A 17445-nucleotide genomic window follows, 5' to 3' on the forward strand; every position below is an offset into this window, starting at 1 on the left:
TATACCCAAACACCAGCATCAAATACAATGTTTACAAGACCTGTTGAGAACATCCAACACTGGTACTTGGTTGACCCTTGCTCAAGTGGACTAGCTGATTGACTCTAGAGGGGCCACCCCAAGGCTGCCCGCCTACAGGAATTAAAGGCTAAAGTGGAGTGTTGGGGTTGGACCCCTCAACCACCAGGATCCTCTCCTCCCCTTCACAGTTTGCCATACATGGCAAACACACAGGTGGATGTTTAGATCTCAGAGGAACCTTTCTTTGGGAGGGCCCATCACCACGTACAGGAATCCACACCAAGGAGCATAAACATGGGCCAGGTTCTTTGCAGTAAGTGTCAGTGACAAGAGCAGTTAATCATCATAGTTCTTGTCCAGAACTTTAAACAATCATCCATTTTTACTAAAGTTCACACAGGTTAGTTCAGTTACTTTAGAACACAATTGGCAAGATGAATTATGTTCCATTATTACAATACAATTGGTGATAATGTCATTATTCTGCACTGTTGGTTACTACATCTGTATCCAGGGGCTTAAATAAATTTTTCTTTTCATCAACTCCCACTCATGATGTTATACAAGCAGTTATTAAAAAAATAATGTTTCATCTCATAAGCTAAAAATAATCCTTTCTTCTCTTTTTAGGTGAATAATCAAGGATAAATTTAAAGTTTTTAATTTTTTAAATGAAAACACATTTCTTAAAACATAAACCAATATATATTGTATCAGAAAGGGTAAAAAATCCCCAAATAAAACATTAGTATTTTTCCTCACTTACAGGAAATGATAAAGTATTCTTTGGAACCTACAACAATTTTTTTCATCATGCAATTCACATTTTTTAATAACTGCTTAGATAATGCAGATGTTAAATTTTTTACATACATACTAATCCAATTATTGTGAGCCCATACCAGGTGAGACTAGAATCCAAGTTTTATATACAGAACTCTTCCTCTGCATAAAGCATTTCTAGTACAGTCTGGCACAACATGCATAGGGCAGTAACGTTTTTACCAACAAGTGTATTTTGAAACTCCTTCATTCATGATTACTATTCAAAATGTTTCCCAGTTGCTCAATGCAGAGAGCACTAACATTTTTATATGCCACTTTCACAAGCCATGAAGTCCTGAACAGCCTAGCTTTGAAATAACACATCCCAGCCATGAATAACTAAACCAACAATCGATAATTATGCCTTGACATAATCAGTGCCATAACCCAAGCAAAGTAACAAAATTTGACCACATCATCTTTAACATACGTTGCTTGATCTATATAGATAATATATATATATATATATATATAGATACATATACAAACACACATAAATGTACATACTGCTTATTATACATGATAAGCTACATGTGCTTCATGCACCACACACTAGCTAATGCTCACGTCTTCAATCTAAACATTTGCTGCACAACCATTAATAGTAATGCATTTATGGACTGGACATGAATAAGTGTTTGTAAATTTAGGAAGGTCTATTCATGATTTATCATAAGTTCTGCTTGGGTATGAAATGCTTAGATCAAGTTATGTGGAGTCGTACTTTAATGGTTTCTCTGACTTTGAGGGACCATTCAAGCTACCTAGCAGACACATTTTTGTGGGCCCAACTGCATTTTTGGTGACCAATGGCGACCAGGACTCTGCTAATTTTAAGATGCTTAGAGTCCCATGCTTTACACAAACAGACCATAACCATGGCAGGCTTAATCTCACCATTTGCATTAGCAGCACTGTGAATATCTATGAAAATGAGTCAAATGCAATTTTATGCTCCCAGTCCAAGACAGAAAGAATACATAGCAAACCTGACTTATTGCTCTTGTAAGCCTAGATAGAGTGAATGTAAATTATGGTAATACTACTATTAAGCATAGATCAAGTGTGTAATAAACCAAACTTACAAAAAATATATGGCAAAACCATTTTAAGATATTACAAGCCAAAATCAGTGAATTTAAGATTTTTTAAGGCCTTTCAAAAATACATCAATTTTAGACTTTTTTTAAGGATTGCTTAAAACCCTAAATTTTCTTAATAAAAATTTCAATAACATTTTATTCAAAGCATGGACATGTACATTTTGACCTAGCTGTATGCACAGAATTACAGAAATGACACAAGATTCACAGCTGTTTTTTCTAGAGTCTTAAAAATGTTCCCACTAAATGTACTCGACCAATGCTACATGAGCTGCAAAAGGAAACTTTCCCACAAAACCATTATCCACTACTCAAGCTGCTGGATATAGTCTGATATGCTGTGAAAAATTTAATTCTTGCTCTATCTAATCATATTTACACTTTATAGTTGTTCTCAAAGTTGTGTTTCATAAGTAAATGGTGATACTACTTAATGTGAAATCATGAGAAGGGTGACAACCAAGACCTGTATAAAATCTAAACAGAAAAGAACACAAAAATGTTTGAACACCAATAAATAGATAAAATATTCTTCTCAAGGTGTAGAAGTTTCATAACAAAAATTAAGTTGTTTTTTGTGTTTGGAATTAAAATTTTTAAAAAATCAGTAAGTCTGTTGTTTACAGGTAAAACTCCTCCAAGTTATGCAGAAATGTAAATTTTAATATTTTTTTCATTTTACTTAATGAACAACACTAAATAAATAATAGAAAAGACAAAATATAAAAAAACTGTTAAAACTGAATTAACAAAAGCAATTTACTTGAAAAAATGTAAAGTGGCAAAAAATATGAATTCCTATCCACAGATATAATATCTAAAAATTAAGTAACTTTTGTAATCCTAAACTGTTGTACATCAATTTACGTGTATGTTCAATGTAAGATAAACTTAATGACATACTACTTCCATGTATGTGCTACTTTATTTACTCTTAAAAATTAAAAAAAAAGATTCTCAAAGGTACAAAATCAGTCATTTTTTTGTACACAACATACTTATGCAAAGTGAGTCAACAATTTATTACTTTGAAATAACCAAATGCTGATTCCACACATCTTTATTTTGACTACATCTCTATTCATTAATGCACATTAGACACAAACATACAAAAAAAAGAATATCTGGTAGTGGCTACAGTGCCAAAAACACCTGGGCATTTAGTTGTTGTTTTTTTCATATTTATTTAATAACCATTATATCAATGTACAGTATCTTACCATTATCAAAATAGAGGAGGTTTTCCATGCATTTAACAAATCAAGAATTAGGCCACTTTCAGTTTTTCAATTTCACATCCATTCTTTTATCAGATTTGCCCTGTTTATTTCCCTTCTTATAATGCTTATTATATTGTATGTTGAAGTCATTTTTTCTATGCGCAGTTGTCCATTTACTTTCAGCTACAATATATTTGGGAATTAGTAACTGTAGCTGATTTACACATACCACAAAAAATCCACTTCTTAATAAAGTTTAATAGTTGTTTTCAGAATTATCATTATTTAATAGATAGATGATATACACAGATTGCACAGTTATAAAATAAGCTACCAAATTTGAATGACTTAAGTAATAAATTTTAAAATCAACTAAAGAAAACTAATTATATAAAAATTGTATGTGTTAATAATAATAAACTCATATTACACATTAACATATACACATTCTTGAACTTCTAAGCTTTTTACATTGTAGCAGAAGAAAACCACTTTTTTTAATTGTACTGTATATACAATTACTTAATTTTAGTATGTTAATATTATCTGAAAAAGAAAAAAACTCAAATTTTATAAACTTTCTGGAAACATTATTTCCAGGTATAGTACTCTTTGAAATAAAAATGTTTTAAAAACATCACAGCTGAACTTGTCCAAAGAGTTTGAAAATTATGTACAATTGCAAAGAAAGTATTTGACTGTTTGCAAGAATTCTGAAATAAACAAGAAAGCACTACTTAGTCATAGTATGAAAAAGTACAAGTATGAGAAACCTATTAACAGCTGCACATTAACTACTTCTCTTAAGAAAGATAATTACCTAGTAATAGCACCAGGAGAGAGAGAAATGTTGTCAAACATAAGAAGTGCTATAGAAACTTAGTAGTTCATAAACAACCAGATAATGTTGTTAGAAAATGATGCTTCAAGAAACTATCACTCAAAAAGTGATAACAGTACAGTTCTTGTTGATAAACTGAAACAAGCCTATTATACAAAAAAAAGGCTTTAAATTCCATGTTTCAAAAAACCAGATAATAAAATTTACAATAAGTAGTTAAATGCAACATACAATAAGTTTACTAAAGCTTACTAGCAAAAATTAGCATAAAAATTACAGAATAAAATAAAACCACAAAAGTACCTTTATTTCATAAGTTGTATATTTATTGAAACATCAAACAGATTTAATCAAAGATACATTGAACCAGCAAAAATTAAAATCAATGTGTGTAAAAACAAGAGATGAAGAGGTTGGAAACCTACAAATACTTAAAAGTTACAAAATAAATATTTAAACATTTATTTGTATCATGGATACAAATATGGATCAACACCTTCCAAATAAAACTGGAATTAAATTATAAATATGTTTCTACAAAATTAACAGTGAAGAAAAGAATAACTACTAATAAATCTGAAAACCTGTTTCTACTATATACACAAATTTAAAATATTATGAAAGTTTGAAATAAATTATTATGAATATACAAAATATAAATAATTAAGTAAATAAATAAAGTAAATACAATTAATGTGAACTTAAAGTCATATATAATCAATATGTTTTAATTTTTAAGTTAAAAAAATTCATTACAATATTGACAACTTGTCTCATACAATTCTAAGTTTACAATTTCCAGACAATTTTATCAAGAAATCTGCTGAAAAAAATAAAAGGAGTGAAAACAATGCCATTTGCCTAAACATACCATTACATTCTCTGAACATCTTTGAAAGAAAAGTTGTAAAACTTCAAGACTGGGCTTTTTTTTCCCCAATAGGGTTGAGCCAATAAAAAATTAGTGTTTTAATCAGGCTTATGAAGCTCAAATTGTAATTGTACCCTATTTGTATATAATTGATCATGAAATATGTTTTTGTATTATTATTATATATGATACAAATTACAATGTAGAAGGCATGTTTTGTTTTGTTACCTTAAAATAAATGGTGTTTGCAAATTTTAATACTGTATGAATTTAACTATTTTTATAGCATTTACTGAAAATGTATTAGAACATTCACATTTGTAATTCATCACATGATTAAAATGTTGGCATGACTTAATGGACAAAGAGTACTGTTCTGCAAGTGTTTATCCTGTGATCAGCATTGCAGGTTTGAGGTGTACCAGTGCCTGTCACACTTCCACTATGACAGAAATCCAGAAAAGTTGGTGTAGTGTTACAAACATAACATATACACATTGTTCAGAAAGTTTACAGTTTAGTTAACGTTCCAGAATATAGTTAATGCAAGATATAAGGCACAATCTAATGAAATGTAAAAAACAGTAATTTCATATATTATTTGAAATAAGATATAGCTGTAAATAAAGCTGTAAGTTAGAAAAATAATACAATATATAAAAATAACATAAATTTACCCTTCACATGAGTACAAAAAGGTCATGTGGGTGATCAAGTTCACCAAGTCCATTTTGAGAGAGTTAATGTGAAATAACATCTTTATAGATTTGATACTACTAACTTTTAATATTGTAACTATATATATACAACATTTGGCAGTCTTTCAGTAAACATTATAAGCATTTTGTATACGAAAAAATTGTATATCTTGCGACATATTTTTAAAAAACTACAAGAAGATTTGTCCTTGAAAATATCATGTACAGTTACAAAAGAAACTGTTTGTACCCCTGTGTTTTGAGTAGTTTTTTCCTCATAACATAAAAAGTATCACGATTAGGATAATGAAAGTACAGTATATTATAAATGTTATACTAACACACATCTACATAAATTTTTATGTATATTGAAAAACAAATAAACTGTTTATAAACAAATAACCAAACATAGGAAGGGCAGAAAGTGTTCATGCCTCTACTTTAATGGTCAGTTGTGTAGCCTTTCAGGTGAATTACTTGGTGCAATCTCTCCTCGTAGCTCTCCATGATCATTTCACAGTACTCGACTGGTATTTTATTCCATTCTTCTTTACAGAAAGCCTCCAATTCTTGCAAGTTTTCCAGCTGACGTTGATGAACCCTGGTCTTCAACTCATGCCAAATGTTTTCAATTGGGTTGAAATCGGGTGACTGCGATGGCCACTCCAAAACACTTATATGATTCCTCTGCAACCAGGATTGCACATATTTCAATGTGTGCTTAGGGTCATTGTCCTGCTGGAAGATCCCACGACGTCCAAGCCGCAAGTTCTGAGCATCATTCTTGACACAAGTGCCTATTATATCAACGTACTCTTCTTTCTTCATGATGCCGTTGATGCGGTGAAGGCTGCCTACACCAGAAGAGCTGACGGAACCCCATAGCATGATCGAGCTACCTCTATGTTTAACTGTAGGGACAATGTTCTTTAGAAGATTTCATTCCCCCTTCTTACGGAAATTATAGCAAACATCATTGTGGCTGAAAAGCTCGATTTTAGTCTCGTCTGACCAAAGAATACTCTTTCAATAGGTAAAGGGTTTATCTACATGCTTTCTTGCATACCTCAATCGTGCTTCTAAATAAACTGGCTTTAAATATGGAGTTATACAAGAACAGCATGCTTTAAACCCAGAAGAGCATAATATGTTCGTAACTATAGAGGTGCTTACTTCAACCCCAGTTTTCCTTACCAGTTTCTGTATGTCATTACGTGTTAAACGAGAGTTCCTACTAACTTCTCTGAGAACCTCCTCTTGGTTCTCTCTGGAATTTTGGTGGGACGTCCGGAAAGAGGGAGGTTAGCAGTTGATCCTGTAAGCTTAAACTTGGCAATTATGCTTTGAACAGTAGATTTCGGCACATTAGGTTGTGTAGCAATACCAGAAAGAGACACACAAGCCTTGTATTTTACAATAATTTGTTTTTTTAAATCACTAGACAGTTGTTTCCTGTTCGCCATGATGACCAAGCAGATAATGACGGAGACAGAGCTAAATTGCCAGAAGTACATTTTTTGCTGGCTAAATTCCAATAATTATGAACCCAGTGTCTGGTTCTGGAATGGTATAATGTTGTTTATTCACCAAACTAAACAAAATTTTTACGGGAATATCAGTTTTTTTCACATGAACCAATTCTGCTCCTCCTATTTTTGGTTATTTGTTTATAAACAGTTTATTTGTCGTTTAATTTACATAAACATTTATGTAGATGTATGTTAGTATAATATTTATAATATATTATACTTCTATTAGTCTACTTTTGGTACTTTTTTAAGTTATGAGCAAAAAACTACTCGGGACGCAGGGGTACGAACACTTTCTGTCATAACTGTACTTGTTTAAAACAGTCCATGTGCAAAGTGATTTTCATGTTAAGATTAAAAATGCTTTTCTTCATCTCAGAAATCTCAGATTTGATTGTGTATTCTGTAAAACCTACAGAAACCAAAGAAACTTACAATTGATATTTTTGCAGCGAAATCCTTCATTATACTCCTCTTGTGTTGCTCGCTCTATGATTTCTCCCAGATAAGGATTGCGAACAACACGAGGTAAACGAAATCCGGGTTTACAGCGACACTGGTAGCCACCCCGGCGAAAACCATAACCATGAAGGGGTTCACACTACAAAACAAACAAATGACAGATAATTCACATGTTACACTTAAAAAAGAATGACATTAAGATAAATAATAATAACCTCATTATCAAATGTTAAGCAGGACAAAATATCACACAAAAAATTTCATATCTAATTACAGAAAAATTAAAAATTAAAAGAAAACAAAATTTCTATTAACTACAAAACTGCATAAGATTTTACTTTAACTCTCTCACTAAAGGCTCAGTTGAATTAATCAAGTTCATGACCCCAGAGTGATCATCAGAATTTCTATACTATAACATTAAAAGCCACTTATATCTTCACGATATATTTCAAGTTTCTGTAAACATTGCAAGTCTTTTCAACAAAAAAAGAATATCAAATTTTTAATGAAGTATTTTTTTTACTAAAGATTTGTCCATAACTATATATAGTATTTCTATACACAAGTACAAGTGCCAAGTTATTTCTATGTTAAGACTACAAATACTTTTCTCTCAAAACATTTCGATTTTATTTGCATAATCTCTAAAACTTCATAAAAAAATTTCAAACATTTATCTTTCAGCAAAACTTTATACTTCATCTATTATTCCTACCCTAATTTTATACAAGAATGGTCAATTTGACTGATCTTGTAATCACCAACAGAAAAAAATCTAAATAAATTTATATTACCATTTTTTCCATCTGAAATAAATTCAAATTGTAATATGAAAGTACATTTGTTTGTCATAAATTGCTTTAAACATAAAATAGTACATTTTTTTTTTTGAGTAACTTTAACTATTGTTCTTTGGACCCTGTTGAACTACTATTCATGAAATTATAATTTGTAAATCCCTTAACAAATTTGCAGTTCATGTTATACCAATCTTATTACTGTGCTTCCCATGGGAATCAAGCAAAAACTAAAAGCAAAATTGCAATTCTCTTTACACATAACATACATACATCTGTCATTTGATAGATGAAAACATTGGCTTTCTATTGGTTTTAAATAATATAGTATTGAGTGCTAGAGGGAACTACTGATAATTTCTGAAAGAAGTGTGGTTTTCTATTTCAAAGCTTTGTAACAAAATAAAACTGAAGACTATGAAATAAATAAATGTCACAATTGCTAGACTAGGAAAAATTCTAAATTTTTCAAATATTGTCTTATAAAATCAAGAAAGGCTACATTTTTATGCTATATTTATTGACATATCATGAAAAGAAAACAGCAAAGTAAAATTTTCAATGTAACTCACTAAAACCTCATGACATGCAGAAAAAGATGTTCATGAAAAGAGGGTTAACAGTTACTATGTTGTAGCAGTTAATTCATAAGTAATTTGGTACATTTAATGTTTTACCTTGCACTTTCAGTAAGATGTAGTGTACTGACAAATTCAGCAAGCTGAACTTGAATTTGTGTGTAGACTATACATCCCAATTAAAGTGTAAGTAAATGATTATGTAATAAATTTTGTAAACTTGTATTTAAATTCCTTTATGCTAAATAAAGGTAAATGTACAGAATATCCCAATTATTATTATGCAAATATCTTATGTGTGTTTAAATCCAAAAATGTCCTGCAGAATTTAGTCTTTTAGAATATCATTTTAAATCTTCATCCTATAATTCACAAACTTGACAGAAAACTACTGTTTACTGGTTGTAATTAGAGCCAGATTAAGCAATACATCAAAAACATATGTTCATGGGACCCAGACCAGAAATAAACAGATGAAGGTAGCACAGAAATGTATTTTGAATTTTCTGTAAAGTTACACGAAGGCTGTCTGTATCAGCTGTTCCTAATTTGGGAGTTAAAAAATAGAAGAAAAGCAGTTAGTCAACACCACCCACCATCAACTCTTTGACTAATCTTTTACCAATGAATAATGAGATTACCTATCGCATTATAATGCCACTACGGTCAAAACGATATGGTGAGTGACAGGAATTTGAATTTATGACCAGCAGATTATGAATCAAACACTCTAACTATCAAACCATACCAGGCCTGGCAACATAATGACGTTCCTTGAATGAATTGAGATACATCTGAGGTTTCTTAAATTACACAACTAAAGTTTTCCCATTGAAATATGATACATTTTTAATTAATCATTCTATGCCTGGTATGTTATCTTTGATAAAACTAGGAAAGGATTTAATAGTTCTGTAGACACATTCAAATGGAAAAAAAAAGTAATTTAAGACCCTAAACTTACATGCAAGTGAACAAAATTCAAAATTGTTAAAATAAAAATTAGTTTGCATACTGGATAGTCAACATTCTAGAGGAAAAAAAATCATGTGCAACTCTTTAATTATAAAAATCTTAATACTTAACTTAAAAACCTGATATCCTACCCAGACTGTATTCATATGGTTAACAAGCTGTAATTACAGTTCAAGAAATTTTATATTTCCACTATCCCAATAAAAATTAAAACTAAAGTTGAAGGGATTAAGCTAGCTGGTAGTATTTTCTATTGACAACACCATTTTTTCTTTATTTTTGGGTAATATGCAAAACTCATGTTGAATCTTTCTGCAGAAGCTGGAGAACTCAACATGAAGTTCGCAATACCATCCACAAAACAGAACAAAGAAGCAACAGATATTCTACATTTCTTGATCAATTCAGCACAACTTGACATAGTGATGACATGAGGAAGACTGTGGGGTGGGGAAATTGGTTCCCTCACTCATCTAATTTCATACTGATACAATTCTTGAAAACATTACATCTTATTTTCAGTATTGGAACTTTTGTATTTTAACTGCACTTGCAATATTTATTATGTTACAGATAACAAGTTTTTATTCCACCCAGCTAGTTTCAGATAAAAAGTCACAAGCTGTTTAATATTTAATTACTACTTTTGTATAACTTTTATATGAAAAATCACAACAAAATCCAGCTTGCCTCTGTAGTTTTGTTTTTACATCTTGCTGTACCTGCAAAGTAATTGGGTCTTGGGTTTCCTTCACCAACAGGACACTGATTAATATCTATTCTGTCAAAGTCAAGTTCCAAAACTGCCACAGCTACATACCTATTGTTATATTCAAAATATCTACATTAATGTACATCAATAAAACACAAATTTAAACTTGCATTATGTCACTGTTGCATACTCAAACACAAATAAACCACAGTTATATTATGTGCCATTAAAAAAGCTAATATTTTTCCACAAATTGAAAAAGTTTATTTGAGAATATACTATATTGACATTCTACTACAGAGAACCTACTAGGCTCAATGAAATACTCACCTAGGGATCACATAAACTATCCTCAGCAAAATGAGTAACAAATCTCTCTGCTTTAAATAATGTAATACTGTATTCATGACTTCATATAACCTTGTTTTCAGGAATTCATTTAAATTCTTAACAATTTCCACCTTCTTTGTTTTGTTGCATCATTGAATATACAAGATAGGTTGAAGATGTCTACACCTTTTTAGCCTGTTGTCCAGTGTTTTTCATGAGAGCTACGCTAAATAGTACTCAAATCGAGAACTGTTCTAGAATCAAACTTAGTTTCTATAATTTTAATGGCAAATTTCATCACTTCATGTTTTTCCAAATTTATGGGCTGCAGTTGCACAACACTAATCTTTCACCATTTTTACTTCTTTCTTTCAATTCAACCAATCAATGCACATGTTTAGTCTCAGATAGGACCAAAGGCAACAGTTAGTTAAGGCAATATTATCAAGTGGTTCTTGATATCATATTATAGTAAGCATGCAATCACTGCTGTGAAAGTAAATAAAGATACCAGCACCCATTTTCCAATACAAACAGTAGTAAAGTCAGGTTAGACACACCTGGTTCCTAGACCATAAAATATTTGAGGCCGGGTGTATGGTATCTCCAATGTTGTTTGCTTACTTTTTTCATGATGCCTATTTGCAGGTTTATAAGTTCCCTCATTTATATATCTTATTTATCTTGGTTGCTGCCTTTTTTATGCTCAATTATGGGCAAAGAATCACTTGATACAGTAGCTAATTTTATAAATTGCAATGATATTAAACATAATTCGTAGGTAGCCGATACAGTTCATGATGATTTACACTAGCAATTCAGTTTTATTGCATTAGCTTTTGACGTAAAATATTAAACTACAGCTGGAGATTGTCTTGGAGATTTGTTTGAGAATATAGCAAGCATTTATAGTTTATATATATGTGCACAACAATAGGCATATATATGCCAAAATACTAGGAATGAATAAAATTTTACCAGTAGAAAAACAGCCTTTTCAAATAAAACATATACACGCCTTTTGAAGTAATTATTCTACAAATGTGTGTAATAAAACTGAATATTATGTATATTGCTTTTTTTTACTCATTCACTTCACATATAATATAGGGCTCCCTAAAGATACCAACTGTATGGTGTACAAACCATTGAATAAATTTATTTAGTCATCTAATCTTCATCTGTTATTCAGTGAAAATTCCTGTTTCACCCTATACCTAAGCTTTTTAAAGAAATACCAGATATTTGTAAGAAATCTAACTTCAAGGAGTAATTATAACATTGTTTACACTAGCCTCTGTAAAATACAGAAGAAACAGATTTAATATTGAATACCCTAAGACCTTTGCAGTAACTTGCTTAGAATTCAGCAAAATGTTTAGGTGCAACATAAACGGCATGGCAATAGAGTAATAATAAAAATAACAAAATGGAACATTTTAGGCAGGGTTTTTTGTGAATTTGTATATACATACAGCCTGAGCAGTCAATAGTAAAGATTTTGAGGTGTTCTTTGAACTAAATATTTACTATTCAAGATGATTTTTAACCCAACATTCTATCAGAGTTTTGTGCAATTCATCACAATCCCTCTCAAAATCTACTATCATGGTTAATTAATCAAGATTACTTATTTGTTAGTAATATAACCATTAACCATCTAATAAAAAGGGTGGAATTCATCAAATCTGTACTCTTGAAAGTAACCATAAAACAGTTATACTCTTTTTAAAATATCTTCATGAAATTTTGCAGATTATCAATAAATGCCATTAGGTAACTGTGCACAAACTATCAGGCTTTTTAATTAAGTTTCAACATTTTTAAATTAATTATTTGCATATGCATTTCTTTAATTTTCAATTAGTGACTATCCAACATTTGGATATTGGTTTGGGTATTAACACTTTTATTGATAAGGTGAGAACAACATTTCGACCTTCCTAGGCCATCATCTTAACCTGAAGATGACATAGGAAGGTTGAAACATTGTTCTCTCCTTATCCATAAAAGTGTTAATACCAGCCGTTCTGAGATGCATTTTTATTTCAAGTGGGTTTCTCGTGATCAAGAACATGCAAATTAATTCTGATTTTAAGATTAAAAATACATATGTTATGCATCAGAAAGTTATAAAATCTCCATAACCTCGCAATATCTTCCAGACAATAATCAAATGTATGTTTTAGAGCAAACTTTATATTTTGTTTCTTATTTTCATTACTGTATCTTTGTATGGGGTTGGTCAACTCAACCAGCCTCATAACCACAATAAAATAAGAAATAGATATAAATTAAGCCTCATTCATTCTAGAAATACTACAATTCATAACATAAAACCACAAATGTTTTGTCTAAATAGTGTTTAAATCTCATTACATTTTACATATATAAAATTTATTATTATTTTATAGAGCTGTCAACAATGTGTGATCAATGTTACAGATGTTGAATGAAGAGGCACATGAGCACTCATATTACCATATCCACTATTACAAAACGTGGCCTCTAGTGGCTGTGTTCTTGTGAACCAGTATTTTGTAAAATAGTCATATTTTGGTGATAGCACATTACATATGCATACTCTATTATTACTATCAACAATTCTTTTTCTTAAAGCATGGAACAATAAATACAGAAGAAAAGAAAGCAATTATCTCTTCTTGTTATGAACTGTGTACTTGTTTGTGACTTTATATATGCATTTTGAAATAACAAAAAATCATGAATTACTATATAAAAACCACAAAATTCCACTATAATGTATTAGGCTTAGTAGCTTAGCTGTACATAGGTCAAAAAATGTACAATATTTTGAGCCCAATAATGTCTATCTTACAACAAGAAATCTACCATCAAAAGAAAGGATTTTCAGGGTAAATACTTTGCAACAGCTCAAAGAACCACAAGGGTGACTTCTTGAGCTTTCAATGGGTTATTTAAACATCATAGAAGTAGGTGAGATGTAAGCACGAGTTTTTAAAAATGAAAATTAAATTAAAATACTTTTTGGTTACCAATTAATATCACTTAAAATTATAGCTAATAATCCATATTTTAACTTTCTCAACATAGACTTGATCAATCTGACTGAGCACAACCTCTTTGTACTCATTTAAAGTGTTTAATACATTAACTTTCAATATAGTATGTATATCTTCACAAAATTTGGCAGTCTTTCAGTTAACATTATAAGTCTTTCACATACAAAATTTTTTTTAGTGAAGTATTTTAATAAACTAAAATAAAGATTTGTTCATGAATATCTTGAGTACTTGTTTTCAATAGTCTGTGAGCAAAGTAATTTTCATGTTAAGATTAAAAATACTTTTCATCATCTCAAAAAATGTCAAATTTCCTTTATATAATTCCTGAAACCTCCTAACTTTATTTGAAACGTTTTTTCCCAGTAAAACTATGTATTTTATCTGTCATTTTCTCTACTCAATCTCTATATGGGATAAGTCAATTTGACTGACCTTATAACAACCAAAAAATGAGAATTGAAATAAATCTAAATTACCTCTTTTCTCTTTCTAGTGACTTCAAATTGTAATAACAAACTACATTTGTATTCTAATTAGCTTTAAGCTCCTAACAGTATACATCTATTTGTAATTAAATTTTATTGTTTTATTGCCTTTTCAACCATGTCTAACTACTATTTGCACCATTACAAATTGTAAATCACTTAGGAAATATGAAACTCATATTACTCTGTCAAATTATATTATCCACAAGCTGCTATGAGATGTTCATGTGCATTCATTACAAAACATTTTTACTGTCTTACCAATTAGTTTACCTAATCTAAACTAACCTAACAAGATCCCTATTCATACATTTTAAGTTCCCTTATAATAATAAAGAATAAATATAAAAAACAACAAAGTACTTGCACTATCTTCTAATTTCTTGCTGTCAATTGTTGATGACATTTAACCCTACTTTTTTATATTGATAGTAATAATTTTAAAAAAAATCCCAAATTTACCTAAGTGTGAGAAATGATTTTTTTCTCTAGACATTTCTTCTGTAATTGATTTGTCACCCCTCCAATAAGTGTGAAATGTAATACAAATTATTCATTATCAAATCATCATCACTCAGACAAAGCACACTTTTTATAGCCTTCAATCATGTTTGATTACAGAGTCATCAAGTAGAAAATCATATCCCTCTTGCCACACGTACAGTCACATCCTCTCTTTCCAGATTTGTTAATACTTATCTTTATTTATAATTGATAAAAAAACGTTTTCCATATATCAAATGATGTATTGTAAATTTCTCTTTCAGAACAATCTTCATCATGGAAAACATATCAACTTGCATTGATGAATTTTTAACAACTCTTGTTGCACAGTTAGACAGAAAAGTACTAACAGTTATGTTTTTTGCATGTTACTGTTTCATGTTCTTTAATGCATTATTTAATTAAATAGAAAATATTCAATGCAATTCCACCATTAATTTAAAAAAATAGGGTTAAAGATCATCAAAAATCAACAGCATAATGGTCCAGACAAGTACTCGATTTCTTGTTTTTTCATTTGCATTCTTTACCTATTATTATAAAAGTAACTGAAATGTTAAATTAGGAATTTATTTAGATTAATGTTAGATCAGGTAAAATAATTAATAATTATAATAACTTTTCATGAGGCAACTTTGAGTAGCTCATGAGTAATGTAATTCAATAGCATATGTAGTTTGATGTTATAATTTGCAGTCACTCTAGGAAAAAAGAAGAGTAATTTAGATTTATTTCAGTTGTTTTCAGTGGTTATGAGGTTGGTCAAACTGACCAACTTTGTATAGAATTAGGGTAAAGAAAATAACAGATGAAATATGCAGTTGTACAAAAAACAAATGTTTGAAATGCATTTTGGAGGTTTTAGAGATTATGCATATAAAATATGAGACTTTTGAGGCAAAGAATAGGGTGTTTAATCATAACATAAAAATAACTTTCCACTCAAACTAGTAACGACACAAGAGTTGATATATTCACAAACAAATCTTTAATAATAACACTTTCTTTAAAAAAACAATTTTTTGTGCACAAAAAGACTTTGAATATTTTCCAAAAGTTTACTGTATTACAACTTATAGCATAAATACTTAACAAGTGCAAATGTATGTGTATGCACTCATTATTTTGTTTTATGTTATTAGTGGTGCATAAAGAGCATCAAAACCAACAAAAGTTTATGTTACACCACTGTAAGATGTCCAGTTGTATTTCCTTGAATCACTCTCCTAGGCAGTACTGAAGAGCTTTGATTCAGCAAAACTACAGCCTACTTCTAAAGGAGCATCAAACATCACAGGTTCTTTAATTTTTTCATTGAAATTACACATATGGTGAAGATAAAAATCACAAATAAATCTTAAAATAACTATGAAGCTTTTATATATTTTATTATTAATTTTAACCATTGATGTTCCCTGTAATTATATTATTTTCAAACATTATCAAAGATGATAAACAACTTCAGGCAAATATTCTTTTATTTTTCCTGATGTTTCAGTTTAGGCCTTTTTCAAGGATCCAGGAACATCGCAGATTATAAAACTAATTCTAACTTCCACTAACAGAAAAGAATAAAAAATTACAACAATATAACAGAATCGTCCACAATGAAGCACGCTAAAAATATTGTGGTCAATAACAAATGCTAAAAATAAAAATTTAATAAAATACAGCTATAACAGTGCTCAGTGATTCACAACTAATTGCTTCAGTTCAACAACAAACATTTGCCAAAAACACCTATAATATTACTTCTAAGGCTTTAGGCTATATTACATTTTTCAATGTTTCATGACTTTTTCAGGACGTAACTGAAAAGTATAATTTTTTCTATTACTCTGAATAAATTGAATAAAATTCCATGGCTTTTCAGGTGTACTACAACTTCTATTAACCCTTTATTACCCAACAAAATTCTATGTTTTGTTGAAATTTGGCATTTAACTTATCAGACATTAAAGATATTTATCTTTTTGTTTTCCCTCCATCAAATGTGTTGGTTCATTACACACAAGTTTTTACGCTGTCATACTTATGTTTAGTGCAAGTTTTCTCAAAATGTTGTTTTATTGAAATGCTTAAATGTACATGCATGGGGTTAATCCAATAAACTCAGTCCATATTACAAAGTTAATATTTACTATAGTTCTAAATTTATGTAAGGCATTTCTTTGAACACCTTATTACCCCATAAAATTTTATTTTATTGCTTCACTGATATTTTATCATTTAGCTTTCCAGACATTAAATGCATTTATCTTTTTTCTATTTCCATCAAATGTGATAGTTTATTACACAGAAAACTTTACATTGTCATACTTTATTTGGTGCAATTTTTCCCAAAATATTAACTCATTTTTTTGAAATGCTTAACCATAAATGCATGAGGTCAGTCCAATGGACAATGCCCATAATGAAGAATTCACACTTAATGTGATTCTAAA

General features: G+C 30.0%; 1 protein-coding gene across 1 annotated transcript in view; it reads right to left on the reverse strand.

Annotated features, from left to right (window-relative positions):
• LOC143258513 (uncharacterized) overlaps positions 1 to 17445 on the reverse strand; it is a 63230-nt gene that overhangs the window by 23665 nt on the left and 22120 nt on the right. The window contains exons 5-6 of the mRNA XM_076517599.1: positions 10614 to 10743; positions 7544 to 7709 (exon numbers count right to left, since the gene is read on the reverse strand). Coding sequence (XP_076373714.1) covers positions 7544 to 7709; positions 10614 to 10743 — 296 coding nt within the window. The remainder of the gene's footprint in view (positions 1 to 7543; positions 7710 to 10613; positions 10744 to 17445) is intronic.

This window comes from Tachypleus tridentatus, chromosome 8 (genome assembly GCF_004210375.1).
Source record: "Tachypleus tridentatus isolate NWPU-2018 chromosome 8, ASM421037v1, whole genome shotgun sequence".
Classification (NCBI taxonomy): Eukaryota; Metazoa; Arthropoda; class Merostomata; order Xiphosura; family Limulidae; genus Tachypleus; species Tachypleus tridentatus.